The sequence below is a fragment of the Aquila chrysaetos genome, chromosome 3 (genome assembly GCF_900496995.4).
Source record: "Aquila chrysaetos chrysaetos chromosome 3, bAquChr1.4, whole genome shotgun sequence".
NCBI lineage: Eukaryota > Metazoa > Chordata > Aves > Accipitriformes > Accipitridae > Aquila > Aquila chrysaetos.
Window position 1 is genome coordinate 55620678 of NC_044006.1, and position 27699 is coordinate 55648376.

Below are 27699 nucleotides of genomic sequence, written 5' to 3' on the forward strand. Positions count from 1 at the left end.
GTAAAGCTCAAGGGCAGCCTTGGCTGCAGTGACCATGAAATGGTGGAGTTCAAGATCCTTAGGGCAGCGAGGAGGACGCACAGCAAGCTCACTGCCCTGGACTTCAGGAGAGCAGACTTTGGCCTCTTCAGGGATCTGCTTGGGAGCGTACCATGGGATAAAGCCCATGGAGGAAGGAGGGGCCCAAGAAATCTGGTTAATATTCAAGGATCACTTCCTCCAAGCTCAGAAGCGATGTATCCCAACAAAGAGGAAGTCAGGCAAAAACGCCAGGAGGCAAAAACGCCAGGAGGCCTGCATGGATGAACAAGGAGTTACTGGACAAACTCAAACACAAAAAGGAAGCCTACAGAGGATGGAAGCAAGGACAGGTAGCCTGGGAGGAATACAGAGAAATTGTCCGAGCAGCCAGGGATTGGGTTAGGAAAGCTAAAGCCCTGATAGAATTAAATCTGACCAGGGACATCAAGAGCAACAAGAAAAACTTCTATAGGTATGTCGGTGATAAAAGGAAGACTAGGGAAAATGTGGGCCCTCTCTGGAAGGAAATGGAGACCTGGTTACCTGTGACATGGAGAAGGCTGAGGTACTCAATGACTTTTTTGCCGCAGTCTTCATTGGCAAGTGCTCCAGCCACACTGCCCAAGTTGCAGGAGGCAAAGGCAGGGTCTGGAAGAATGAAAAAACTGCCTACTGTAGAAGCCAGCATGGGTTCACGAAAGGCAGATCCTGCTTGACCAACCTGATCTCCTTCTATGACCAGGTGACCTGCCTAGTGGATGATGGAAAGGCTGTGGATGTTGTCTACCTAGACTTTAGTAAGGCCTTTGACTCTGCCTCTCACAGCATACTCCTTGAGAAGCTGGCAGCTCATGGCTTAGACAGGTGTACTCTTCACTGGGTAAAAAACTGGCTGCATGGATGAGCCCAGAGAGTTGTGGTGAATGGAGTTAAATCCAGTTGGCAGCCGGTCACAAGTGGTGTTCCCCAGGGCTCAGTTTTCGGGCCAGTTCTGTTTAATATCTTTATCAATGATCTGGACAAGGGGATCAAGTGCACCCTCAGTAAGTTTGCGGATGACACCAAGCTGGGAGGGAGGGTTGATCTGCTCGAGGGTAGGAAGGCTCTACAGAGGGATCTGGACAGGCTGGATCGATGGGCCGAGGCCAGTTGTATGAGGTTCAACAAGGCCAAGTGCCAGGTCCTGCACTTGGGTCACAACAGCCCCATGCAGTGCTACAGGCTTGGGGAAGAGTGGCTGGAAAGCTGCCCGGCAGAAAAAGACCTGGGGGTGCTGGTTGACAGCCAGCTGAATATGAGCCAGCAGTGTGCCCAGGTGGCCAAGAAGGCCAACGGCATCCTGGCCTGTATCAGAAATAGCGTGGCCAGCAGGAGCAGGGAGGTGATTGTTCCCCTGTACTCGGCACTGGTGAGGCCGCACCTCGAGTACTGTGTTCAGTTTTGGGCGCCTCACCACAGGAAAGACACTGAGGTGCTGGAGTGTGTCCAGGGAAGGGCAACAAAGCTGGTGAAGGGCCTTGAGCACAAGTCTTATGAGGAGCGGCTGAGGGAATTGGGGTTGTTTAGTCTGCAGAAAAGGAGGCTGAGGGGAGACCTTATCACTCTCTACAACTACCTGAAAGGAGGTTGTAGCGAGGTAAGTGTTGGTCTCTTCTATCAAGTAATTAGTGATAGGATGAGAGGAAATGGCCTCAAGTTGCACCAGGGGAGGTTTAGATTGGATATTAGAAAAAATTTCTTTACTGAGAGGGTTGTCAGGCATTGGAACAGGCTGCCCAGGGAAGTGTTGGAGTCACCATCCCTGGAGGTGTTCAAAAAACGCACAGACGAGGCACTTCAGGACATGGTTTAGTGGGCATGGTGGTGTTGGGTTAACGATTGGACTTGATGATCTTAAAGGTCTTTTCCAACCTAAACAATTCTATGATTCTATGATTCTAAGATCAGGTTCGAGACCATTTAAAGAACCTGAAGGTGCACAAATGATGAGATGCATCTGTGAGTCCTGAGGGAACTGGCAGATGAAGTCGCTAAGCCACTATCTAACATATTTGAGAAGTCGTGGCAGCCCGGGGAAGTTCCCACTGACTGGAAAAGGGGAAACATAACCCCCATTTTTAAAAAGGGAAAAAATGAAGACCCGGGGAGCTACAGGCCAGTCAGTGTCACCTCTGTGCTCAGCAGGATCATGGAGCAGATCCTCCCGGAAACTATGCTAAGACACATGGAAAATAAGGAAGTGATTGGTGACAGCCAACATGGCTTCACTAAGGGCATATTGTGCCTGACAAATTTGGTGGCCTTCTATGATGGGGTTACAGCGTTGGTGGATAAGGGAAGGGCAACTGACATAATGTACCTGGACTTGTCCAAAGCATCTGACACTGTCCTGCATGACATCCTTGTCTCTAGATTGGAGAGAAATGGATTTAAGGGATGGACCACTAACTGGATAAGGAATCGGCTGGATGGTTGCACTCAAAGAGTTGCGGTCAACGGCTCAATGTCCAAGTGGAGACCAGTGACAAGTGGTGGTCCTCAGGGGTCGGTATGGGGACTGGTGCTGTTTAACGTCTTTGTCGGCGCCATGGACCATGGGATTGAGTGAACCCTCAGCAGGTTTGCCGATGACACCAAGCTGTGTGGTGCAGTCGACATGCTGGAGGGAAGGGATACCATCCAGAGGGACCTTGACAGGCTTGAGGGGTGGGCCCGTGAGAACCTCATGAAGCTGAAGAAGGCCAAGTGCAAGGTCCTACACCTGGGTCAGGACAATCCCAAACACAAATACAGGCTAGGTGGAGAATGGATTGAGAGCAGCCCTGAGGAGAAGGACTTGGGGGTGTTGGTTGATAAGAAGCAAAACATGACCTGGCAATGTGCATTTGCAGCCCAGAAAGCCAACCATATCCTGGGCTGCATCAAAAGAAGCATGACCATCAGGTTGAGGGAGGTGATTCTCCCCCTCTACTCTGCTCTCATGAGACCCCACCTGGAGTACTGTGTTCAGCTCTGGGGCCCCCAACATAAGAAAGACATGGACCTGTTGGAGTAAGTCCAGAGGAGAGCCACGAAGATGTTCAGAGGGTGGAGCATCTCTCCTATGAAGACAGACTGAGAGACTTGGGGTTGTTCAGCCTGGAGTAGAGAAGGCTCCAGGGAGACCTTATGGCAGCCTTCCAGTACTTAAAGGGGCCTACAAGAAGAAAGCTGGAGAGGGACATTTTACAAGGGCGTGCAGTGATAGGACAAGGGGTAACGACTTTAAACTGAAAGAGGGTAGATTAGATTAGATGTAGGGAAGAAGTTTTTTACTGTGAGGGTGGTGAGGCCCTGGAACAGAGAAGTTGTGGATGCCCCATCCCTGGAAGAGTTCAAGGCCAGGTTGGATGGGGCTTTGAGCAGCCTGGTCTAGTGGAAGGTGTCCCTGCCCATGGCAGAGGGGTTGGAACCAGATGATCTTTAAGGTCCCTTCCAACCCAAACCATTCTATGATTCTATGATTACTCCCATCTGCTCAGAACTCATTAGACCAAATGTAGATACAACATCCATTTCTGGAGCCTCAGCAGAAGACAGAGATCAATATACTGGAATGAGTTCAGTGGAGGGCCCCCAGCGGTGCTCAGGGCTGCAACACTTGTCTTGCAGGGAGAGGCTGAGGGACCAGTGCTTGTTCAGCCCAGAGATGAGAAGCTTTGGGGGGACCAAAGCTGTCAGAGTGAGAACGTTACCACAAAAATGGAGCCAGGCTTTTCACAGAGGTGCCTGGTGGGATGATGACAGGCAATGGGCATAAGTTGAAAAAGGAGAGGTTCAGACGGGATGCAGGGAAAAACCTTTTCCACGTAAGGACAATCAAGGAGCAGCATAATTTGCCCAGAGAGGTTTTGTCCTTGGATGTTTTAAAGACCGGACTGGATAAAGCCCTGAACAACCTAGTCTGATCTCACAGCTGACCCTGCTTGAGCAGGATGTTGGATGAGAGTACTCCTGAAGTCTCTTCCACCCTGAATTAGCCTATGATTCTAAAAAACCAAATCACCATACAAATTAGCTGTAAATTATTTGTATTGGAATAAAAACCTAAAATTGTGTTACATCCTTTAAAAATAATTAATGCTACAATACCTGGTGGCTGTCTGCTCTCTATTAAATAAGCAGCTCTGAGAAGTTCATGTCTTTCAATTTAATGATATTGCATTATTGTGCTATAATGGATTTTCCCCACTGTTAAGAGGTTCAGATGTAACACCTTTTGATAAACAAACCAGTGCTAGGTTGTATCAGACTCAACTGAAGAGCTATGTGCATCCCTTGACCTAACAAAGGTTTACGTCATCTTTGGGAGTTCATCTGCTAAGCACTGCTGTACAGATGACTTTCTGAATTAAAGTACTCCTTAGGACACAAGAATTTTCAGGGTCCCATGAGAACTGAAAAATTCTGTGTCATTTATTCAAAGCCATGTTAAAAATGACCCTCAAGGAAAACCCTGCAAATGTCCATTTAAAAAATTATCTTGTATCTAATGCTACAGTACTGAATCAAAATACAAGTTTCTTCAGATAAGAAGAGTACAGAAACCAAACACATACCATGCAATACAACTGTCACACTAGAAACATTATAGACCATCTATATCTTGCTTCTTACCCAGGAAAATGATCTCAGGGTCACAGTGAAAAGTTCTCCAAAAGCTCCATCCCATCGTGAAGTATAGGCAGAAAAAAATCAAGCAAAATGCAGACAGGGATGGAAATAAAAGGGGCTGACTTACCTTTATTTGCATTGTATTAATAGGAGAGCTCGTCTGACAGTGCAATGGTCCATGTGTCTGAATATGAAGAATATAAAGAAGAAATTCTTCTTGACTTGACACAGGCCAGCCGACATGGAGAACTGTATTGTTGATGGCACTTGGTCCTATATTGTGCAGCTGTCAAACAAATATCATCAATACTTTCGAAGGCAGTAAATAACAACAAAAAACACAGCAACCACCACTTAAGACATTTTCAAATTCTTAGTGTCCACAGCCTTGAAGTACTTTGGGAAAGATGTATAGATTATTGATATCATTTTATTGATGAAGAATCTGTGACAGGTAGCGGAAAAGGACATCTCTATGTTAGTCACAAAGCCAGTGGCAAATCTGGGAGAGCAACCTTTTTTGTCTGAGTCTGTATTCAAGAAATCGATCACCTTTCCCATTTTTTCCTACATCTTAAGGAGCTGAAATTACCTAAAAAAGTATAAAAAACCCAAACCAAAACACACTAGTAAAATACACTATATACAAATATATACAATAACATACTTGAAAATAGTAGCTGAAACTTCAGGACACAAAAGAATCACATGTCAGGGTGCAGGATTAGAAGGTATAGCAGAGTTTAATCTAGTTTTTGTGGTTAAGAACTCTATTTTCAACACTTCTCAGTTCAAATTTTCCCAAAATAAAAAAAAGGAACTAGTTTTCCTAAAGTAACGTCCCAGGACATTATTCTTTTCTGGGAAAATGAGTATAGATAGAAATAATAGAAATTAAAAAATCTGGGCTATTAAAATAGTTTTCTTATATCAGTTTACAGTTTGAAAATATCTGATGACCACAGGAAGTTTGGATATGTGTTAACACTGGGCATGAGAGCTAAAGAAGCAGAACACCATGGAGCTTTACTCAAAGTTTCTAGAGATGTGAAAACCTCCTTTTTTTAAATGTGTAAAATTTTTGTGACTGATGAGCTTTATTTAGAACCATATAAAACCCACTTTCAATCTTACATCATCTTCAGTATAGGGTTTTTGGGTGGGTGTTTGGTTTTTTTTATGCATTGCTGATATCAATAAACCATGAAAGCAGTTTCTTTAATCACTGTGACTAAACACTGTAACTATTTTAATACATTTGAAGTCACATACATAGTTCCACAAACAGCCCAAATGCTTGACACAGGAATATTTAGAGATTTTTCAGTTTAGAGAAATGTGTTAAGATGAGGAATTCACTAATAATATTTTGTATTATTTTACAGTCTGATTCGTTACAGTTTAGTATTAGTCATGCAAATTGTAATCTTACACTGCTGATTAAGCTCAGTGGCTTGTATTTTCTTGAGTGCTTGTTTGTGAATTATAACCATATGTGAAGCACTCTGTTTTACCCCCTAGAATAAAGGTCATCCATCAGATTCCAGAGATGGTCTGTATTCCATGGAGTTCACTCAATGCACTTTTTTCTAACCTGAACTCTTCTCTTTTAATTGATGAATCACCCATAGAAAAACCCCAACAACAATGCAAGGTGGAAATATGTATACTTCAAACATTACGAGTTCTTTTCAACAGAATATTTTCTGTGCAATGAGGTAACAAGTTACATGTATGTCTACAGTTTTTTTTTCAGTTAGCTAAATTTCAAAGGAAACATATTTTTTCCTGTGCACAAAACTCAAAGTTTTTAATGAGAAACCAGTCAAATCACTGAAAATATTTGGCACTGATTGTAATGAGCTTTTAAGCACTGTTTTTAATTCTTGTCAAACACCCAAAATGTTTATAGATCCCTTAAATGTCAAAGACAGACTCCTAGCATAAACTAGTATCTCCTCCAGTAACATGAACAGATACTAGGGTTCTGAATTCCCAGATTAAATTTGGGTCATGTGCTAAAGTCAGAATATTTACCTTTGTGGCTTTATCTAGTTGCAGATAAAGACAATAAACCAAATTCATCAGGATTTCAATGGGAACAGCATGAGGTCCTGTGGCAATGTATATCATTTTTACCTCATAGATGTGTTCTACTAAAGGACCAAGTTCTTCTTCTTTTGTAGGTTCATCTTTGGGTTCCCAGTTGTGAAGCGGCAAAATAATTGTTGGGGGGTGAGACACTCTGTAATATAAAACAGGTTAAAACAGTAACTGTTATCAGTGATCAGCTGCATTACTTTTAGAAAAAAATTAAGACCGCTATAGAAACCTGAGCCCTTAAGGACATTTCATTTGGGCACATTCATTAGAATTAGGTGAGGTGAACAATACAATGCTTCCATAAAGTACTACCCAGTCCTTACAGACTGCTGAGTGTGTGCATTCAGTTTCATACTTCCTCTGATCAATGTTCGTTTCCAGACAAGGGAGTGACTCTATTTGGAGAGAGGAATGCAGTCTGTCAGACATTTACATCATTCATACTGGTAAGGTATCTGAATACATTATCCACAAAACTACAGTAATGATACGTAAACAAATGTATTTTCTTATTTCCATTTAAAGCCTGTAGATGTTTAATGCTATGCATCTTCCTTCCTTGCAATACTTTTTTAGATATTTATTTAACTGCTCTGACTATAAATTCCTTATAACCTCTGTTATTATTCCTTTAAAAAACCTTGCAAAGTAGTCTATCTCATTTTACTGGTGGGAAACTGAGGTACTGTGACTTCCATAATGTCACAATGGAAATTGCTTTATAAAGAAACTGAATTCAGGACTAGAGCCCTTAAGAGTGCTCCAGGCTTCCCTTTTGGTTTGCAAATGAAGTGGCAGCTAAGGCATTCCCTGAAACACTGCTGCAACTTGCAACATGTAAATCAAACATAAATGAAGAAAAGTGACTAAATATTTGACACCTTTCTTTCCTTCTACTATTTTATTTTTCCTTTCCTCCTCTGTCTGACCTCAAGAAAGGACCAAGTAATATTCTGCTAACGTTTCTGTTTGAATCACAAGCGTTTTATTTCCCACAAAAACCACAAGTTCCTTGGAGGGGTCCCATTCAGATGCCAACTTTAACCTTATTCAGTTGTTGAGAAGTTGGGAAATCAGATCCCAAGAATTTCTTTTAGCATGGTAGGTGAGTTTGCACAGACATCTGTCATCTGCTAGTACTGAAAGTAGCTCTTGATGCTAAAATGGTTAAGTATTACCCTTCACTCTCACTGTTTTGCTGGTTTCCAGAATCTTTAGCTTAAAGAAAAGCCATAAAATTTCAATGTTTGTTCTGCCAAAGCTGGAAGTTTGCTGACAGAAAACTGTTAAAAAAGAATTGCTAATGAGTTTTTTTCAGAATATAACATTTGACTAAAATGATGGACTTCTATGCATCGATGTTAATTCACTTTCCCTTGAGTCTAAACAGAGAAAGCACCACTGCAGATTGCCCCTTGAAGAAGAGAACACAAGACTGGATGTTTTTGTTGCAAATGCTGACATTTTAAAATACTTTAGGAAGAAACAAACTGTTCTTGCTTCCAGCTCTTATGTCATATACAGTGAATGAAATGTTTGATAGAAACTTTTCTACAGAATACGGCTTCTCTAAGCAGCAAGTGATCCCAGAGACGAACAACTTAATACCAGCCAGCTAAAGTAAAAGTCTTCATGAAATTTAGGGTATCCTGGAGTATCCTGCTAACTCTAAATACTTCCCCAGACTTTGAAAGGCCAGCAGTTCGTACTAACAAGTATGCCAGAGGACAAATTTACAAGCCAAACCAAATAATAAAGGAAATGAAACATATTCATTAAAAAGTCATTTCAGATGAGGTACTTAGCCTAACTTGTTATATTTCACAAATGGCCTTGTTTCCAGTAAGAATTTTAATTATTAATTTTTGTTGGAGAATAGGAACTTTCCTCTGTTGTTAGAAACCCTAAGTCACAGAGTCCCTTAAGCTACCGCAAAAATTTGCAAACCAGAAACTGTGCATAGACAAAAAGAAGGAGGCATGAGGTTTCAAAACCCAGTGTTTTCTACTGCAGTGTTTTTCTTATCCACAGAATTATAAAGTGCAAAGTATAAATGTACACATTCAATACAAATTATTATAGAATATATAAGAACATTTATTTTAACAGATTTTACAGTTATTTTGAGGCCTTCTGCTATTGACATGAAAGTAGCAAAATCAGGTCAAATTAAACAGAAATCCTCTTTTCACTATTATTTTTTGCATTTAACTGAGAATATTTTTAACATTTGAATGATTTATTAGATGAGGGTTTTTCCTAGACTTTTAGGTGACAATGATCAGTCAAACAAAAGCACTGAAAAATAAGGTAAAGGAAGTATGTTTTACAGAAAAAGCTTATATGGGTTATACAATAAGAATTCTGCCAGCTGCAAATCCAAATTAATTCCTTCCTGAATGCCTCATTCATCTAGTGCTCTTTCAGCAGTGGGAAATAACAATTACATCTATAAAACTCTTACATTTTTAGAGAAAAAAAAGGTAAGCAAAATTATCAAATCTCTGTTATCAGAGCAATTGCTCATTGAATGAACTATCTAAGGAATTATCTTTGTTATCAATTTGTTTTGAATAGGATATTGAAGAAGATTTCCTTTCTCATAGAGGCAGAATTTGCATGGGTCCACTATGCAAGTATATATGCATGTATGCATACACACAATTTGATAACTACTTACTTTTCCTCAGTAAAATGTACAATGATTCCAGTCCCACTTCATGGAACTCTGTGCAGAGCAGTAGGGAAACCAATGCAAGAAATTTTCCAGTCCAAATGTGGACACAGTCTCACTTCTATTTTTATCTAGGAAATTGTGAGCAAATGGTTCCCTTGGAGCTGTATGCTTTAGCATCTCTGAGTAATTAGCAAAATCTGTCAACAAAGCATTTGGGAATTTTCCTTTGTACATGCATGCTATAGCTAATAAGAAAACTAAAAGACTTAAGAGGAAAGGAACTGGAAGTCATTCAATTAAGTAATTCCTCTGTATTTAATGACCTGTTTCTTAGCACTGCAGGCAGCAATTCAAGCCACTTTTTCCACTTGTGGCCATGCTATATTTAAGAACCAAGGATGTTTTGGTCATTTTTTGGTGTCTATCTATTTACCTGTTACAGCACTTTTCATTAAAATGAACCCACTATGGCACAGAAAGAACATGATGGAGGCAAAAAAAGTTTCCAAAAAGTTTGCAAACAGGACAAAAAGTGCGTAAGATTTTTCTATGAAAGTGATGAGCAACCTCACTGAAAAAAACAGAATCCACAGCACTGGAAGCAGCCCTTAGTGAGAAGTCTCATGTATGTATCCATAACCATTTCATTGATGCACTGAAACTCCATCCAGTCCTTAACCTGGGTGTCCCCCCGTGGCAACATCTAGCAGTTACTGGCTCCCAACATTTTCTCACACATGTGCAGCCCTTTGATTCTTACCTCCTCAGCCTCTACTTCTCTTTCTGTGTCACCTTCCCCCTAATCTTGTATTTTTCATCTCTCTTCCTATCCAGCTCATTTCCCTAGATCACCAACTACAGAAAATGAAATAATACTCTTATTTCTGTTCTTTTTAAACATGCCTTTCAACTGCTCCTTTTCAGAAATATATGCATTAACATATATCCACAGTCTTTGAGTTCCAGTCCTCTTTTTTCTGCCTAACTCTAGCCTTAGGATTAGTCTTCTTAACCTAGAAAAAACTTACAAAAATGAAATACTTTAAAAATCTCCCTGATTTAGATTGAATATTAGAGCAGAAAACATAATCTCTGTGATCTGCAAAATGATTTGACTCTCTGCTGGCACTAGGTAGTCGAAGTATTGTCTTAGAGTGATAACAATAAATGGATTTTTATAAATCCATAAAGGCATAAATAAATGCATTTTTATTTGTTTACACCTAAGGCAGCCCCTTGAGGTGCATCATGTAAGAGACATCTACACCTCTTGCATCAGCCAAACCTCATGGCCTGACTGTGGCAGTGAAGCTGGGCTGTGTACCTCCTGTTCTCCCCTTGCTGAGCTGAGAATGGTTAAGGTCCAGAGCTGTAGTTTGAGAAGAGGAGATGTAGGAAATCTGAGATCCCAGACAAAAAGCATTTTGGGCAATTATTTCCTTTAAAAGAACATCCTGCTGTCTTCCTTCAGGATGCCAGGATAGGAGTCTAGTTCCAAGATTTTACAGGCTAGTCTGAGCTTCTTATCACCTAATTGCATTTTATAGATTCTGAAACCAAGCTGTATGTGAAAATAGATAGAAATAATTATCTTTGATCATATCCTATGCTTGTTTAGTTTTGGCATCCCTTGTGTCAGTGCACAGGCACCTGCTTCAGATGGAAATGTAAGAATCCTACAGTAGTAGCTGGTTGACCTCTTGTCATTCCCTATTCATCCTTTCTCCAAAGGCCTCACTCTGCTATTAGTATATGCCTTCCCATAATATGTTTCATCATTTCAGTCATAAAAGCAGCAGATTCTGCTTTGGTATTCAGAATTAAGTACCTAAGTGGTTACACAAGCAGACCTACACATATGAACAGGCATTTGGTACTACTAACATCCATACACAATTTGAATGCCTAAATAAAATGTTGGCTCTGACTGGTGTTACTACAATGTGGGATCCTACAGTGTGCTGCAATTGCACAGACACTCAGCAAGTTTACTGGAGTCCATGTGGGCAGTCCTGCCCTACATGACCTGGTAAGTCCTTAGAAGCTCCATTCTGCAAGGCTTGCAGGGGTGAGATTCCCTGGGAATTCTCAGGTGTTCTTGGTGGATAAGGCATTTGGGATTATAATATGTCAAAAGATTCACTACATGGGATTATTATATGTGGAAAGATTCAATATAAAATATAGTTACCACTATGGATTGAAATGGTTGAATACTTACCCTCTAATCTGTACTTGAGCCACAGCACTGATGTTGATGTGGAGGTTAACTAAATTGCTGGTGGGATTAATCTTGTTAGAACTGGAAAAGACAAGGATTAAAAGAGGTTATTTAGCAGAACTCTAGATTGTTATGGATACAGCACTGAATACCACAAGGATTACAATTAGGAAGCAATGCCATTGGACATATTACACCATAGGCTTGCTATTGCCACTCTTCAGTCTTGCAGGACACTAGTCTTTAAGCTGGATATTATTTGAGCTCATCACATGTTTAATAATATAATCAACTCAAGCTTCCTTTAAATAATCCTATGTGTGAATATAATGATACAATTTTTTTTAGCTCAGAATATCATGTAAATTCCCTTGTTCAACTTGGCTGTCTGTATGGATAGGAGTATCTTAATAGAATACAAGGGTGTTTCATGCATTGGAGGAAGGCAGTGTTAATGAACAAGATATAGGCTTTGTTATAATAAAATTTGCTTTTATGACTCTCCAAACTTGTGACTTCTGCATGACAGAGTCTTTGAAGAAAAAAGAATGAAAATAAACTGTTTCTTTACCTTTCTTATTTTCTTCCTGCCCCTATCCAGAGAGTGTTTACACTCTTAATCCCACTTAGCAGTGAAAACAGATCCCTATGTTTAAAGCCTAGTGCTCTCAGTCATTTTATTGTCTTTTCTTATTGCAAATTCTTAGTAATAAAGGTAGTTTCTCTTACTTCAAAAGGCCATTCCTGTGACTATACCCCACTCATGCAGAGAAAGGTTTGCAGGTTCAAATTCATGAAAACAGTGAAAATAAATTACAGACTTAGAATTTATTTAATTATGGGATTAATGATACTAAGTTTGGAGTTTTTTTCCAAGCAAGTATGGAAGTACTTCCTTGCTTCATGGAGACTAAGTTTCTATTGCCGTCACAGTTTACTGTTATCACATCTGGGCAGCATCAGTCAAACGGAAACATTCAGAGGAGGCCAGCATTCCCAGCGACTGACTCCTGTGGAGTAAAGGGCAATACTGCTTTGATCCAGGCTTTTTGGTTACAGATTGCTAAAATTAGGAGCGGCTTTAATTTGTTTGTAAACTAATGCAGATTCCCCTCAAACATAATTTGAACTTTTGATGTAATCCTCTACAGCCATTACAAAAGTACAAACATTGCTTTAAGAATGACTATACCACTAATTTGTTAGAATAAGTTCTTCTTGAATTTGTATAATGGTACTACTTTCCATACAGCTAAAATACAGATTTTGATCATATATATTTGGTATTCAAATCTTTTTTGTGCTTTATGGTATTTTGTAGAGAAGAAAATAGTTTAAATAAAAGTGCCAGGACATCTCCCTCTCAGGGGTATATAATCGCCTAGCAAAATCTGTATCAGAAAAGGAATCAGATTTCAAGACACTACCCAGCCTCTTGCTTATTTCCTATAAGTAATGAACTTCAGTCTTGCAAACCAAAATATTTATTTTCCACTTGATGTTTTGGAGTAAATTAAAGGTCTCTCTTTTGAATAACTCAGAGGAGGGCACAAATTCAAGACATGTTCTCTGCTTCCTTTTCCTTCCATTTAGGTAAATTCCTCTCTCTGCATTGTGGATTTCTGTTTCCTTTTTATTTTAAGATTGTTTTACCTGCTTACTAAGGACATAGAAATGCACAAACTGTAGTGCTCCTTGTGAATGAATGTACAAAGCAGTGAATTTAACTGTAGAGTACATTCCCTATGCAAGAAGTTTTACTTTCTTTTTTCTTTTTTTTTTTTTTTTTTATTTAAAGCAGCTGGGTGCTCTTCAGCCTTTTGATACCAGTTTGTGGAAACTGTTCTTTCTGGTAGCTCAACAGGTTTCCTCCCTTTACATTTCAGTGAGTCACACTCATGGAGGAAGAATGAGATGTTGCTATCTCCTGAAGTTCAGACTTATTCCTCAGTAAAGCCTTGTCACTTTTTCTACAAAAGTGACCTACCCTCAACTCTTACTACCTAGGAAGATCTAGCTACCCAAAAAGCTCTGAACATTCCCAATTTCACAGCATGAAAAGTGCAGTGAATAGAGCCTCTGATACCCATTTAAAACTGTATTGCTTGCATTAATGACCTGACGGTGAACAGTGGTATGGACAGGGGACCTACAAGCTAGACTTTATATCTTCTGTCTCTCTCTGGAGGAGCCCATGCCCATGTTTCCATAGTCTCCAGCTCACTAGCCAGAACCCTGGGAGAGGGCTGAGGCCTGAAGAGGCACCTCATTGTCTTCTGTGGTGTTGCTGTGCCCTTCCCAAGTTTCTGCATGTTCTTTCCTTCAAGGGTTACATTATGGAAACATGACTCAAACATTTTAAATGTCTCACTTATTTACTCTAGTGAACATGATCAAGGCCCTCATTAAAGGCCAGACATTAGCAATTAAGTCTCTGTGTGTGGGGCAGGGAGGCCCCCATCAGGAACTCCAGTGTGTATTTGATGAGGACAGATGGAGCAGAAGCCCTGCCACCTACTGAAAAAGTCCCAGGTTTGTTCTTGATGTTATCCTAACCCAGCCTGTCCTGCACTTTTTCAGCCCTGTGGAGGAAGTACTGCTCAGCATAAACCAGAAGATTCTCCAGCAGTAACATTTCAGCCCCACAAATGTGGAGGAAACTAATGGAAAAAGGACAAAGGTACACCTGCAGCAAACTGAAACAGTTTTCTCTTCATGCCAATAAATCTGTTGAGCAGATTGTAACTGTTCTCCTTTTATTTTCTAAATTGTTGTGAAGAAGTGGCATGTCTTTTTTTTTTCAGAGCATGATATGTTTTTAAATACAGAACTTCATTACAAAGTGATCACTGTTCATTAATTCTGAAGTGGAAAACAAAGTGCAAATTTGGCAAACCTGTAGATCTTTGGAACACTGACCAAAATCAGTTAACCTGAATTTTAACAAAATAAAATAATGAGAATAAGTCTAAGACTGATTTTGCTAAAAGCTAATGAGGCTGCAACTCCACAAATCCTCCTGAAGAAAGCTGCTGACACTGAAGAGATAGAGTGACCTTCTTATATATTACATGTCAGATATCAATACGAATTCAGAATTTAAATAACCATACTGTTGATAAAACATCTAACCTTTTTATTTGAAGCTCAAAATTGATGCTGAAATCTGCATTTTCAAAATGCTGAACCGAAAATCGAATGCCTGTAGAGAACTGAGAAAGAAACAAAACAACAGGTTACTAAAAATGGTTGGTCTCTCCATACCAAGAAAGCAGTACTGTTCAACATCGCATTTCACAGACTTGTATGGGATACTGTTGCTTTTTAAAATTAGTATGACATAATAGCATCTAGCTGTTTTCAGGAAAAAATACCATCCTCCCTGTGTATGTCACCAGATTTAAAACTTGGCTGGACAGAGGAAAGATCAAGAGGATCAGAGAAGCATACTCCCAAGAACACAGTGGTGGGCCCTTCTTCATCTAGACAGTCTTTGCTCTACTCTGCCAAGCCAAAAGAAAATTATAGCTGTCTGGCACCTCTCAACCCTGCCTCCATCCATGCATGCCTTTGTCCAGGTCTCCAGGGCTTCCTGCTCCTCCCATTGCCTCTGTAACTATGACAGGTGAGCTGCATACTTTAGGTGTTGCGGGCCTGACTGATCACCCATTTTTCTTCTAGAGGCTAGATTAGCAGCAGCTCGATGTTTTAATTTGATTTTATTTGAGTTTTTTCATTGCCGTTCAGTTAAGAGGAATACAACTTCAAAGTTATATTTGCAGTTTAGTTTGCCACAACGTGCAGTGTGTGACCACAGAAGATAGAGGGTAAAACACACTGAAGGGGATAAGGGCTTCCACTGGTGCTCCCTTGTATATATGCAGACCTTGCTTCCTCCCTCTAATAATTTCCATTTGCTTTGCAAGAAGGGCACGGAGTAAGCAGAACAAGTTAATTCAGAAGACAGAATGGAATTGCAGGGCTAACTAAAGAAGGAATATACAATAGCATATGGTGGAGTCTCTGTAACCCTCTTGTTGGACGTATTTACAGCCCCAGTATGTAAGTGGCAGGGGAGCTGGGGAAGATGCCATCTGCCCTCAATGATAAATTAATAAAATTGTGCTGCAATGTTTAAATTAATGTTTTTAATTGCCTCATTTCAACTGCACATGTTTTTAATCTAGTAATTTTTTTTTTTAAATGTGAATTTTGTATTGAGACTGACAGCAAAGTCTACAGCCTGTAATCTTATACAACTTCTCACTCCTCCGCACCTCCCCTATTGCCTGATGGTAGAATTTCCTGCTAGATAACTTGCACACTGTGCTTTCATTTTTTTAAAAAAGATAGTTACATATACCCATATTCTCAATGTGGAGAAACAATCTTCCTGAGAAATTCATCAAAAGCCATTAGGAAATGAGGACATCATTCCTTCATCTCTGCCAATATCTGACTAGATTACGGCGGAGGGCAGGGAAGAAAAAAAGTTGTCTGCTTGGCATGCTTTCCTTAACATACTTGGGGTAGCATTGTCAGCAACAGGACAGGACACAACAATGTAGAGTTTTATGTTTGGGACCTAGATTCAACATCACTGAAGAGGAGGCATTTTCCTCTGTGGGTATCAATTCAGGTATTTAGGCAATTCTTTTTTCCCAAGCATTATTTTTTTTAAATTTTCATTCAATTCTCCTTCTTTCCTCACTTGCAGTTGTGCAACACTGAATCTTAATCCATCTCCAGAACGAGACTTAGCTAACATTTCTATTACTTCTTTCAGTTGTTCTATGCTGAAAGCAATATAGTAATCGTAAAAGAAATGGCAAGTTCGAATCTTTGAATTCTGACCATTTTAGTGTCATAGTTGTAGCTAATCTCTTCTTTTAGAAGTAAAATCTTTAAGATGAAAAGATAATGCTCATTAAATTAAACAGAAGCTGAATAGATAACTTGGAATAGAGCTGTAAGCTATTTTTAAGATCACTTTTTGGAGATGATTTTAACAAATTTATTGATATTTCATTCACCTTTAAAAATATAATGATTTTTTTAATCTCTAAGACAAAAATTTCCAAATATTCAATTCAGCATTTCTCTTACTGTTTTTACTAATCAGTCTATATAAATTTGTTTCCACTTATAGCAGAAAAAAGATTTGATGAACCAAAGATAAAGTTTTCCTCAGATATAGCAGACATGAACAGCAGTTTTGATGATCTATTATACCCCTGAGGCTTAACTCCTTATTTAATACTGAAACACACTCCTACTGTACAAGTCTAATAAGCTGCAGATGTTCCCTTTGTATGGTCGTATGACTTCATTAATGTCAAGTAGCCCTTGACACTGCTACTAATAATGGGGCAAAGATGCTCACATGCCCTTGCTGAAAATCCACTGAGGCTAAAGGAGTTGAATTTGCTTGAGCTTGTAACTTAGGAATCACTCAACCTCCTTATTTTAGTAGGATATTAATTTTATCAGCATAGTTTAATTTTATTTAAAATTTTCCAAGTGAACTTAGTTTCAGTACAATTGCATTATTTTCCATGTTAGTAACACCATGTATCTTTGAAACACATGACGTTTCTGATAAGCTTTAATCTGTTATTATGTTTGACAGGATCTAGGAGTACGCTGGGAGACAGAGGGCTAGCTTTTTTTGAAGTGTCTTACAGTGCACATGAAAGATAAAACCTCTGTGCTTTTGAAGAATCAGTTTGGTACATACCAAGAAACAGGGAAGATCTTCCAAACCTCCCAGTCTTCTAACCTTATTTCTATTAATTTCTATTAACTTCCAAATTGTTCTACTGGAATTTATAATAAAACCTACATCTCACTTGCTAAGGCCACTGAATGGGCATTAGGAAGCTTATCAGTCTGATCCATTTCAGTGTCATAAATAAGTACTTTGAGCACTCTTTGCCAGTGAGATGGTATCACAGACATTTAGTTTGCATTCTGGGCCATATGGTATCCTTCCCATTTCTTTTTATCTTCTTTTTTACCTTTTCATGGTTTTTTTAACCACAAAGATATTACTGAAAAGGTTAAGTAATTTTTGTGGCCAGTAAATGATTTTAAGGTCACAGATTTTCAAAAAGTCAGACATATCCCAATTTTGATGACAATAACACATTTTGAAGATGTGAAGCATCAGACAACCCTGTAGCTCACTGCAGTAAAAGCCCATGGGTTATATCACAAAATCCTGACATAACCCTCATAGTCAGAAGTTGTTGATCTTAAAGAGTTCAAGAATTCTAGGATTTCAGGGTGCTGAAAAGTCATTACAGTGACTCAATAGTTAAGAGTTTTAGGAATGTTTGATTTTGACCTAGCCCTCCCTTCCCACTCCCTCACAACTTCCACAAAGAGTCCATTTCTGACTGAATATTTTGAGAATAACTGATCTCCTGCCAGAGCAGAATTGTTTTGCAAAATTGGAAATGGATCAGAGCAACCTTTCGTGATTTATGCAATTTGTACAAAGGGCTGGTATTTCACTTTTGGAAGTACATTTGCCATCATAAATACATTTTGGATTGAAAAAGCTCAAGTCCTTTCACCTTTACTAAGCTTCCAGGAGAGCTGGTTTCAAAGATAAAGTTAGGCTTTAAGCTTTCACTCACTATAATCAAACACTTTTGCCATCTGGCTTTGTAATGCTCTATCTTCATATGCCTTAATTTTCAAGGGTTGGATTCTTTTGTTATAAGCCAGAATATCCTTAAACATGTTATGAACCCTGCTGTTTTATTCTGCTACTTCTAAGTCTCTCTTTATGAAGTATTTTGCTTAGGAATATTTGGTAACAGTGTATTTATGGCAGCCCTGGAGCTGATTGTGAAGAAAAACAGGATTAGTTATGCTGTGAGAATTCGTAAGGAGTCAGGTGAGAGTAGTACTGCTTTAGTGGCCGACAAATAGCATTCCTGAAGTCTTTACACTGCTAGTATTTTGGGTCAAGGATGATGTGGAAACAGGGCTTTGGATTCAAAGGGAGGAGTGTGAGGGGCTTAGTCTAATACCTCCACACTCAGACCTTTCCATTGCTTATGTTTATGCAAACTACGAAGATTTGCTCCTAGCTTATACAATGTTAGTGTCTCTTGTGTTTAGTCTTCCTTTTCTCTTTCAAACCCAGGGGTTTTTATGCTCTCCTTCACCGCCACTGCATCCCAATCATTCACAAGATTCTTGTCCACTTCTGTCTGTATCTTGAGAATTTGCTTCTGCCATGAGACTAACCAGGAAATCACTGAGCAGGTATCTAAATTTGCTGGTTTTCTGGCACAAGAAATTATCTGTTTTGATTTGGGATTTTAGTGCTTTGGCCCATCATTGCCTCCCATCATCCCATTATGAAAACTCCATTCCTCAGAAATGTTTTAAATTACTCTTACTTTTTAGGAGTTTCATTTAGTAGAATAAAACAAAAACTACAAAACCTTTTAGCGCTCCTCTCTATGTCCTTCCTAGAAAATGTTTATAGCACCCCCTTCAGACTTCTAGTTCACAGTAGTTCTACAGAGAATGATCCTCACCAGGCAGGTTCTTGCTCCCAGTAGGTCCATCACCTGGAGTTCATTTTTCAATGGTTTCCAGCTCCTTGTAATCCCAAACAGTCTCTCTGGGACTGCTCGTGACCATGAAAGCAGATGACTGTATAAGATACCTGGTCTCACATTCACTTTCAAAAGCTCTATGAATGATCTGAAGCTAACCCTATGATCCAAACAAGCTATTGTAGTTCCAGTCTCCTATTATATGACCCATTTGGTTCTTTTATCGAGGGTCAGACAGGAACTGCTTCAAGATCATAAGAGGCCAGGATAACACCCCTCTATAGACAGTCTAAAGAGTGAAATATTGATCTTCCATAGGACAAACCTTAACTTAGTAGGGATTTTGAAAATACTAAGGAGACTTGCTTTGGTTTCTTTGCAAACCCCCCAGTTAGAAGCTTATTATTATTATTAGCTTGGATTATTTGTTTTTAGTTAAATATTCATAACAGTTATGAATTTATGAGCAGTGCTAGAATTCATCTGCAAGGGCATCCATGGCCAAACATTACTGGGTTCAACAGTTGTGCCTAGAACTATTTTGTCATGAAACAGGGACAAGTGATGACAATTGTGGAACGGGTAGCACTTTTTTTATCTCCAAACCTATGTTTAATCCTTATCTGTTGTCCATTGTCAGTCATTATTCAGTTCCACTCTTACCTAAAAACAAGGCTACCAATGTTCCATCTAATGTGTAGTATGATTTATGAATAGCTGTCTTAGGAAAATGTTTAGAATGACATTAATAACTTGAAGGAAAACTTGATTCCAACCATATTTTCATGATATAAATCATGATATAACCTGATAAGACACCCTTATGCACTAAAGATGAGAATCAGGCTAAAGAAGCTGTCATTTACTATACATATCTTAAGCAGAAAGAATACTAAAAGGGAGAAATAAACAGACCACATAATGGATTGGGATTCTCTTCTTATTATACTAGTGCAACTTCTGTGATTTAAACTGAGTCACTCATTTTCGTTACAGGAAGTGAAAAAAAACACAGGGTCTAGCACCATTAATCTTGTAGAAGAACAAATTGTTAGTTTTTCAGAAGCACAGTTCTGCCTCTTATTACACCAACAATTTCCTGTCCATGTAAATAATTTGGTTTACGTGCTGCTTATTGGGACACACTCTGCTAATTGAATAGATTTCCATTTGCTCCCCTTTAAAATTCAATTAAGATAAAAATCAGTAAATGCATCTGGTTTTCCCTTACGTTTGCGCCAGCCACCATGGGGTTCCCAAGATCACAAACCACCATTCTTGTTTCATTTTCCATCTTGTAATCACAGCTCAATACACGCAGTGCCTGTAACAAAAGGACACCAATATGGAGGTCAGAGATCACAGTGAAATGTATCCAGTTGGGAAAGTGATGCCTTTTTGACTGTGACATTTCTTTCAAATTCAGTCACCTGCTCAGTGCACTATCAAAACATTTAATTGGTTATTGTCAGACAATGGGGGAAAACTGATGCCGGGGGAAAACTGATGCCAGGGAAAAACAAACAGGAAAGTTTCCCAGTACCTTAAGAGCCATGATGAGATCGCTCTATTTCTAGTTTTAACATAATGCTTTGTTGTTGTGAATCATTCCTATAACCATAATGACTCAACAGAGAAAAAAAGAGTAGGCAAAACTGATTGAGGAGAATAGGCCTCACATTAATTGCAATAGTTGTGTTATCCATCACTAGAAGTCTCTACAGTGAATTTCTGGCATTGGCAGAACTTTATTGTGGACCAAATTTAGAACTTTTGTTTTCCAACCTATGGTAAAGTACTTTGAACATTAAATACTTCTGTAAAAACATAAACTGTTACCTGTGTTTATAATTTAGAAACAAAGGAGATAGATTTTCACATTAGCAGAAATTAAGGTTTTCGTTGTATATAGCAATAAGTAAAATTTAACTGGTTTTCCAGCAACTATTCATTCAAAGTCCAGCTTGTGCCTAACATTTCTCAGGCAGTTTTGTTCAATAACTTTGAGGATACGCTCATATAATTTCCCTCTAAAGCTCTTCATGTAAAATGTATCCTAGGTTTTGGGGTTTTTTTTAAGCCTTTAGTCTTTATCACTAGTTGTTATCATCTGTAAACAAAATAGACTGTACAAAAGGAGGAACAGCTACAGAATAGTGGAAGTTAGGAGATACAGAGTAAGACAAAGCAACAAAATGTTTTGGTTTTTTTTTTTTTCTGTTTTTCTCTCTGGCATATTCAATAAAAGAAAATACTTCCATATACGTGCAGAAGTAAACCAGCTTTGTAAAAGCAGGATGCAGCTAGTTGTTGCTATAATGGTCTCCCACTAACTTTCCTCTCATTTGTGATTCTCACAGATTAAGCATGCAAGGTCATGCTCTTTATATAAAAAGACCTGGGAAATCTCCAGACCACTGACTACCAATTCATTCCTATCTGTAAAAGCCAGCATGGACATGCTGACCTTATAATTTCCTGAGACTGAAAGAAAAGATAGGGCATGTCCTAAAAGGAGCCCATGTGAAGCATGCCCTCAGTACACACCTCATTGTACACTGACACTTTTACAATTTGCTATGAGGAAAAAAAGTTTGTTACAAAGCATGTCCAGTGCACTAGCAGCCTTTCCAAGCCTCTCTAGGGTTGGGAGTGAGGGATTTTTACACTCTTTCCAGCTGGTTAATTAGAGGTGGGAAGCAACACATGGGAGAAGAGAGGGTGTTAACACAGTTGAAACCAAACTTGTCTGGAAAACTGTTCATTTTAGCTTGATGTGTGGGTTTATAGCTTTGATTTTGTTTTGGGGGGGGGTGTTGAAATTGAGGTCTAAATGTTAGAAAATAAATACTCATCTATATTTGGTATTTGCTAGTTGCTTTATTAATGCTGTATCATAGACCAGCACAGAGTAAATCAGCCCTTATCACACATTTTTTGTCCTTCAAAGGCTGAGCAAACAGAGGAGTTTTGTAAGTAGGTTTTCTGCAATTTGGAGGTTATGCTCTTAGACTGAAAATCATTAATGGCACAGAACTTATATGACCACCATCACAAAAGCTAATTTGTGCAGCATAAAGATGTGACAAAGGGTCAGCTCTGATAGAATTTCTTCAATACTGAGATTTATTGCCTTTGTTTTTTCACTGATCACCTTTCTGAGGTGGTTAAGTACAACACGGGAAAATTAAAACCAGCCAGGAAGCAAGCAAGAGCAGAGACTTATACACATAGTATTGTCAGTATCATTGAATTCATATGTAACTCAGCCAGATGGAAGGTTTTGCCACATAACCCTTCTACCTGCCACTGGTAGCAATTTATATTTTTATAGCAACACATGGTCTTTTTGGCAGTCTTGAGCAGAAGCAAAACCCCAACAATTAACACATGTGCTCCCAGGGTGCATTTTAACTAGAAAATGATTGGATGCTTGACGTAATCCAGGCAGCCTACAAACTTGAAACTCCTTCTGGTGGTCTTAGTGATGAATTACTAATTGATGCCAGAATAGTTAAGCACGACAGGCTGCAGAGTAAAACACCTTCTCTCTTTCCTTGATCAACACCTTCCAATTTTATTTTCTGAGGAAAAGTGATACATTAGGTACCAGGTGCCAGAATCTAGCTTCTCATCTAGCTGATGTGTGAAGAACTAGTGTTTGTCCTCACAAGGCTCAAATCATATCTCATCTAGCCAGCCACCATGTACTTATTCTAACAATTTTTGGGTAAGAAGGTTTCAGGTCTTTTTCCTTTTTTAAGAGAGTGTCATGCTTTAGTTCAGAAAGGCATGGGGATAATGGCTCAGCGCTAATCCATTGCAATATAAATCTGGTTGTAATCTGCAACAACTCTGCAGTTTCCAGCCTGAGCAGAGACAGTTAAGCCAAAATACATAATGTTTTTGGTGTGGAACAAATACCTATTAGGGGATTATATTTGCCTGATTTACTTCTACCAATTATTCCATGAGAATTTCAGTTCCAGCCATTGCTACTAAGGCAGGACTGAGATGTTCAATATGGGAAACCCTTTCACTGGGCAAAGGGTTAGCGCACAGTATTCAGGCAATGGCTTGGGGTTCAAACACACAGTCATGGTATTGTAGTGTAAGAAATGTACCACACAGCAGGTATATACTCTGGATCTACTGCTGGCCATGAAAATGTGAGGTAACATAACGTGGTTAATACTTTTTTTCATTGCAGCTAATTCCAGTAACTGCACACCTAATGCATATGGACAGTTATTACAAGCCAATGGGTTTCCAGTAACCAGTAAAGCTGTGGTAATTTACTCATTTACCTGGTCTCTGGACCTTCTAAGAGTTTCTACAATACAACTAATGAATAACACATTTGATTTCATTGTAAGTCATTGTATTTCATTAATCAGCTTTTGACTGAAGGAAGTATCAGTATGTGCAAGAATCAATGAAATTTCAAAATCACATCCTTGACCTCAAACTTTAAGATCACACACATCCACTTGGCTCTCCACTTGCATACAATCATGTACATCTCTGCAAAATGCTGCTCCGGTGATACGGTTGCATGGTCTATGTACAATATGCCACAGAATCAGGCCTGAGATAAGATAATGACAACTGAGGCAGGTCAAACATTGTATTCCATAAAGCTGAAGGGAAGAGGTAGAAGGCAAGTGAATTTTCAGTTAAGTTGTAGCCTTTAACAGTGTCTGAGTGTATTTCAAATGATATAGAATAACCCAACAAATTGTTCCAACAAAATCAGGTTGGACAGGAAGCACTTAAGGGATAAATTTGTTTCTCTATTAGACAGACTAAATGCAGAGTAGCTCCATAATAAAGTAGCCTAATATCCTCTATAAGTATAGTTACTTTGAAATGGTGGCAGCATAATAGAATGGTTTGATTCTAAAGATTTTTCAGTTCCATCAGAAATGTATGAAGTGATTTGTTATTATTCTTATTCAACTCATTACATTCATTTATTCTGCTCTCAGTCTACCTGTTTTGCTGGCTCTGAGGTGAATATTATCTTTGCCTTAATACAAGGAATTCTGCAGTTTGGAGAAAACCAGCTACACAGAGGATTGTAAACACTGATACGTTGAAGAATCAATGAAATCCTCAGATGCAGAGCTTTAAGAGCATGATTGCAACAGGCTCTACCACAAATCTACCTGTCTGCTGAAATTACTCTGTATTAAATTAAGAACATTTCAGGAGCAGTCATAGATGCCCCATTGGCAGGGTGCAGCACAAACACAAAAGTAAGAAGTGAAATCCTGACTCCACTGCAACCAACAGCAAAACGTTAATTTTCATCTATGGTCCATGCCTCAAAGTACCAACAGACTGAGAGACCTTCTTTCCATATACCTCAATGTTTACTGCATACCACTGTGATAATTTCTTCTGTGCTCTTGTCAAGTGGTTCACACTGCCGTATTTTTTAAAGCCCTACACGTTGAATTAATTGAGGCCCTCTTTAATTTATACTCACTTATACTATGACCCCTAAGAATTTGGTCATCCTGGTAATGCATGAACCTCTGATCACTCTGGGGAAAAAACTGAAAAAACCTGCTAATTCTTGATTTGAGTGGTCTAACTACTTAATTTATACATTTAGACAGAATGAATTACATGAGAAAACAGAACAGGAAGGATATAAAAGAATGTCTGAATTTAAAAATGTGGTTTTCCATTCTAAATTTTCTTTTTAAATTACATAGATTGTATATTTTTCTTTGTCATGTTCACAGCAGTTTTAGGTGACATATGGCAGTACAGAAAAGCAATTGAATACATACAAAAGCCAACCTCCAACAGCAGTTAAATGCCAGAAAATTTTAGCTTTGTCTTTTTGAAGAAAATTACAATATCAATTTCTTTTCCAAATGCACTTAGAAGTGAATTTTTTAGTTTATTTAATGGAACCGTAATATCACGAAGACCATAGCTTTAAAAAAATATACATTTACAGTTTAAAAACAATAGAAAGAATAAACTTGCTTTCAGTACCATATGTAATCCTTGTGAAAACTGTCCTTGAAATGCAGAAGGGAAGACTCTAAGAATGAGGTAGATAGTAGCACTAATGTTTTGATCCTTCTCAGAAAGAACATAATGACATCTCTTTGAATGGAATAAGTATGAAAAGTAAGATAACATGAAATAAATTATGTGTTGTAGTGAACTACATAAATGCAGGCAAAACAAAGGCAATTTTTCTATAAATCCAGAAGGATTCAGAATCAGATTTGTCAAAAATGTATTTTATCTTCCACAAAATCTGAAGAAAATTAAAAAGTTGCTTTTAAAAATTTGTTTTCAAAAGAAAAAGAACATTAACACTCTTTCCCAACCCATTCTAGCTTCTCTTTATTCTTCCAAAGCACCAGAATCTCCCACCTCTTTTTTCCTTCCTTTCCCTATGAGTCTACCCTGCTGGCACTACAAAATTCAATTTTTCCTAAAATACTGAAAAGCCCTGAGTGTATTCTGTCCAGTCCAAATGATGGCTATGTGCTAATATGTGCTGTGGGTTTTGGAATAAGTGCCTCCTCTGACATCCTTGGTAGTGGCCAAAAGAACAGCCAAAGATTCCTAAAAAGCAACAAAGGAAAAATATAACGGTGTGTAGTATATTAAAGAGAACTTAAATTTTGTAGATCACAGTCCAAAAAAACAGAGGTTGTGTTAAAAGTGCAAAAGTTATAGACAATAGAAAGAGGCTGGTGTCTTTACTTATTTGTTTTGTGTACAAAGATATGCTTCTGAGAAGTGAGGTTGCAGAGAATTTCCATATTCTCATCTTTGGTGACATCATTAATTCTTGTCATTTTTTTCAAACGGGGTTAAAAGCCCATTAATAAAGACACTGACAGAAGGAGAATAAGGAAATACCTTGTAAGTTACTTTCGACTTCCTTAAAAACATTTGCCTTTAGAAAGGAAATTAACTTGCTTTCTCCCACTCTCACCCTTGAGGCCCTTCTGAACATTCCAAGCACTGACAGAAAAAAGCAAGCTCATGTTGCAACAGCTTGGGAGATTTATGTGCAGATGAGGGGATTTAGACTTGCTGTCCAACAGAGAATACATGAACACTCTGCTTGTTTGCAGTATAGTGTTTCATCTTTGCTCTTAAAAAACAAACAGACACAAAAAGGAAACACTGTCTGTTTGGTACAGCTCAGCAGGACTTCAGTCAACATTAGTTCTTCTGTGAACACTGGCACATTTTACATTATAACTGGATTTTTGGCCTATCCATAAGATAAAATAATTGACTACAAAGGGAATCAACTTTGTCAAGTTTATACTGCAGTTAATGTTCAACTATTCAGGGTATCAGAGACTGGGATACCGTTCATAATGGTAAAACATTGGTGTTCTGGGAGCATGAGACAGCAGTGTCCAAGTGTCTGGGATTCCGCAGGGCTCATTAACTCTGGCTGAGAGCTGGCACCACAGGATCCAAGGTTGGAAGCATTCACGGGATTCTGCACTGTCACTCCCTCTACTGGTAGGGTTTACTGGTTCAAAATCTGAATGATGTGATTACCTCTAGCCCTAGGAGAATTGTGACAGTATTTGTGTGGTATTATAACTAAGTTAATAGCAAGGAGCTAGACCTGAGCTGGCTCTGAACAGAATGGTCCTGTCCTTCCCATCTTCTAGTAACATGGCTAATCTTTAGCCTGGACTGTGAGAGAAAGGATAGCTGAGAGTCAGTGGAATCCCACTTCCTAAGAGGCACCTCTCTACTTGCTGCTTTCAGCTGGTATAGCCTATGTAAGTTAACCTTACTCTCAGTTCTTCTGCTTTATTATCACTAACATTTTGCTTTTCATTTACCTTGTTGTTGCGTTCAGCCCCGGTATAATCTGCTTCAGGTGGAATCTTTATATGTAGCTCAGCTTCATAGGCTCCTTCCCCATCATTCCTTGGATTTATTATGAGCATGACACAGTTTTCTTCTCCAATTATTAGCTGATCTTTATCTCTATATAGAACATACTACTTGTCAGGAGTTAAAACATGCACAATTACAATTTATGTATGAATAAAGCAGAAGGACATTTTGCTCTCATAGCATCTGTTCTGGAAAATATTCTGTGAACACAGAATAAAACATTTTCCATAAAAAATGACCCCACGGAAAAATATGCCAGCACCTGGGTAGGAAAGAGGTCAAGAGAAAACACCATCATGGACAATCAAAGTGGACTACTACAGAACTTGAAAGTTACTGGTATAAAATTTCAGAGCCTGACTACTTTCTAACCAGAAAGAAGTATTTAGTGTGGGAATTACTTGCCACAGGGGTCCCATCAGCATTGTTTTCTGGAGGGCACAAAGGCGGTGGGATTCCAGTTTTCCCCTCATGCCATTGCAAAATGAACGACAGAAGCTCTCCTGAGACCTGCAATGGGACTGTGCCCTTTCCTTTCA

At 38.8% G+C, this 27699-nt stretch overlaps 1 protein-coding gene across 3 annotated transcripts in view; it reads right to left on the reverse strand.

The window, feature by feature from the left end:
* Positions 1-27699, reverse strand: part of ITGA8 (integrin subunit alpha 8) — a 125062-nt gene that overhangs the window by 38485 nt on the left and 58878 nt on the right. For all 3 annotated transcript variants that reach the window (XM_030010012.1, XM_030010011.1, XM_030010013.1), the window contains exons 20-25: positions 27103-27250; positions 20484-20576; positions 14808-14887; positions 11676-11756; positions 6814-6919; positions 4802-4960 (exon numbers count right to left, since the gene is read on the reverse strand). In XM_030010012.1, the coding sequence (XP_029865872.1) occupies positions 4802-4960; positions 6814-6919; positions 11676-11756; positions 14808-14887; positions 20484-20576; positions 27103-27250 (667 nt within the window). The remainder of the gene's footprint in view (positions 1-4801; positions 4961-6813; positions 6920-11675; positions 11757-14807; positions 14888-20483; positions 20577-27102; positions 27251-27699) is intronic.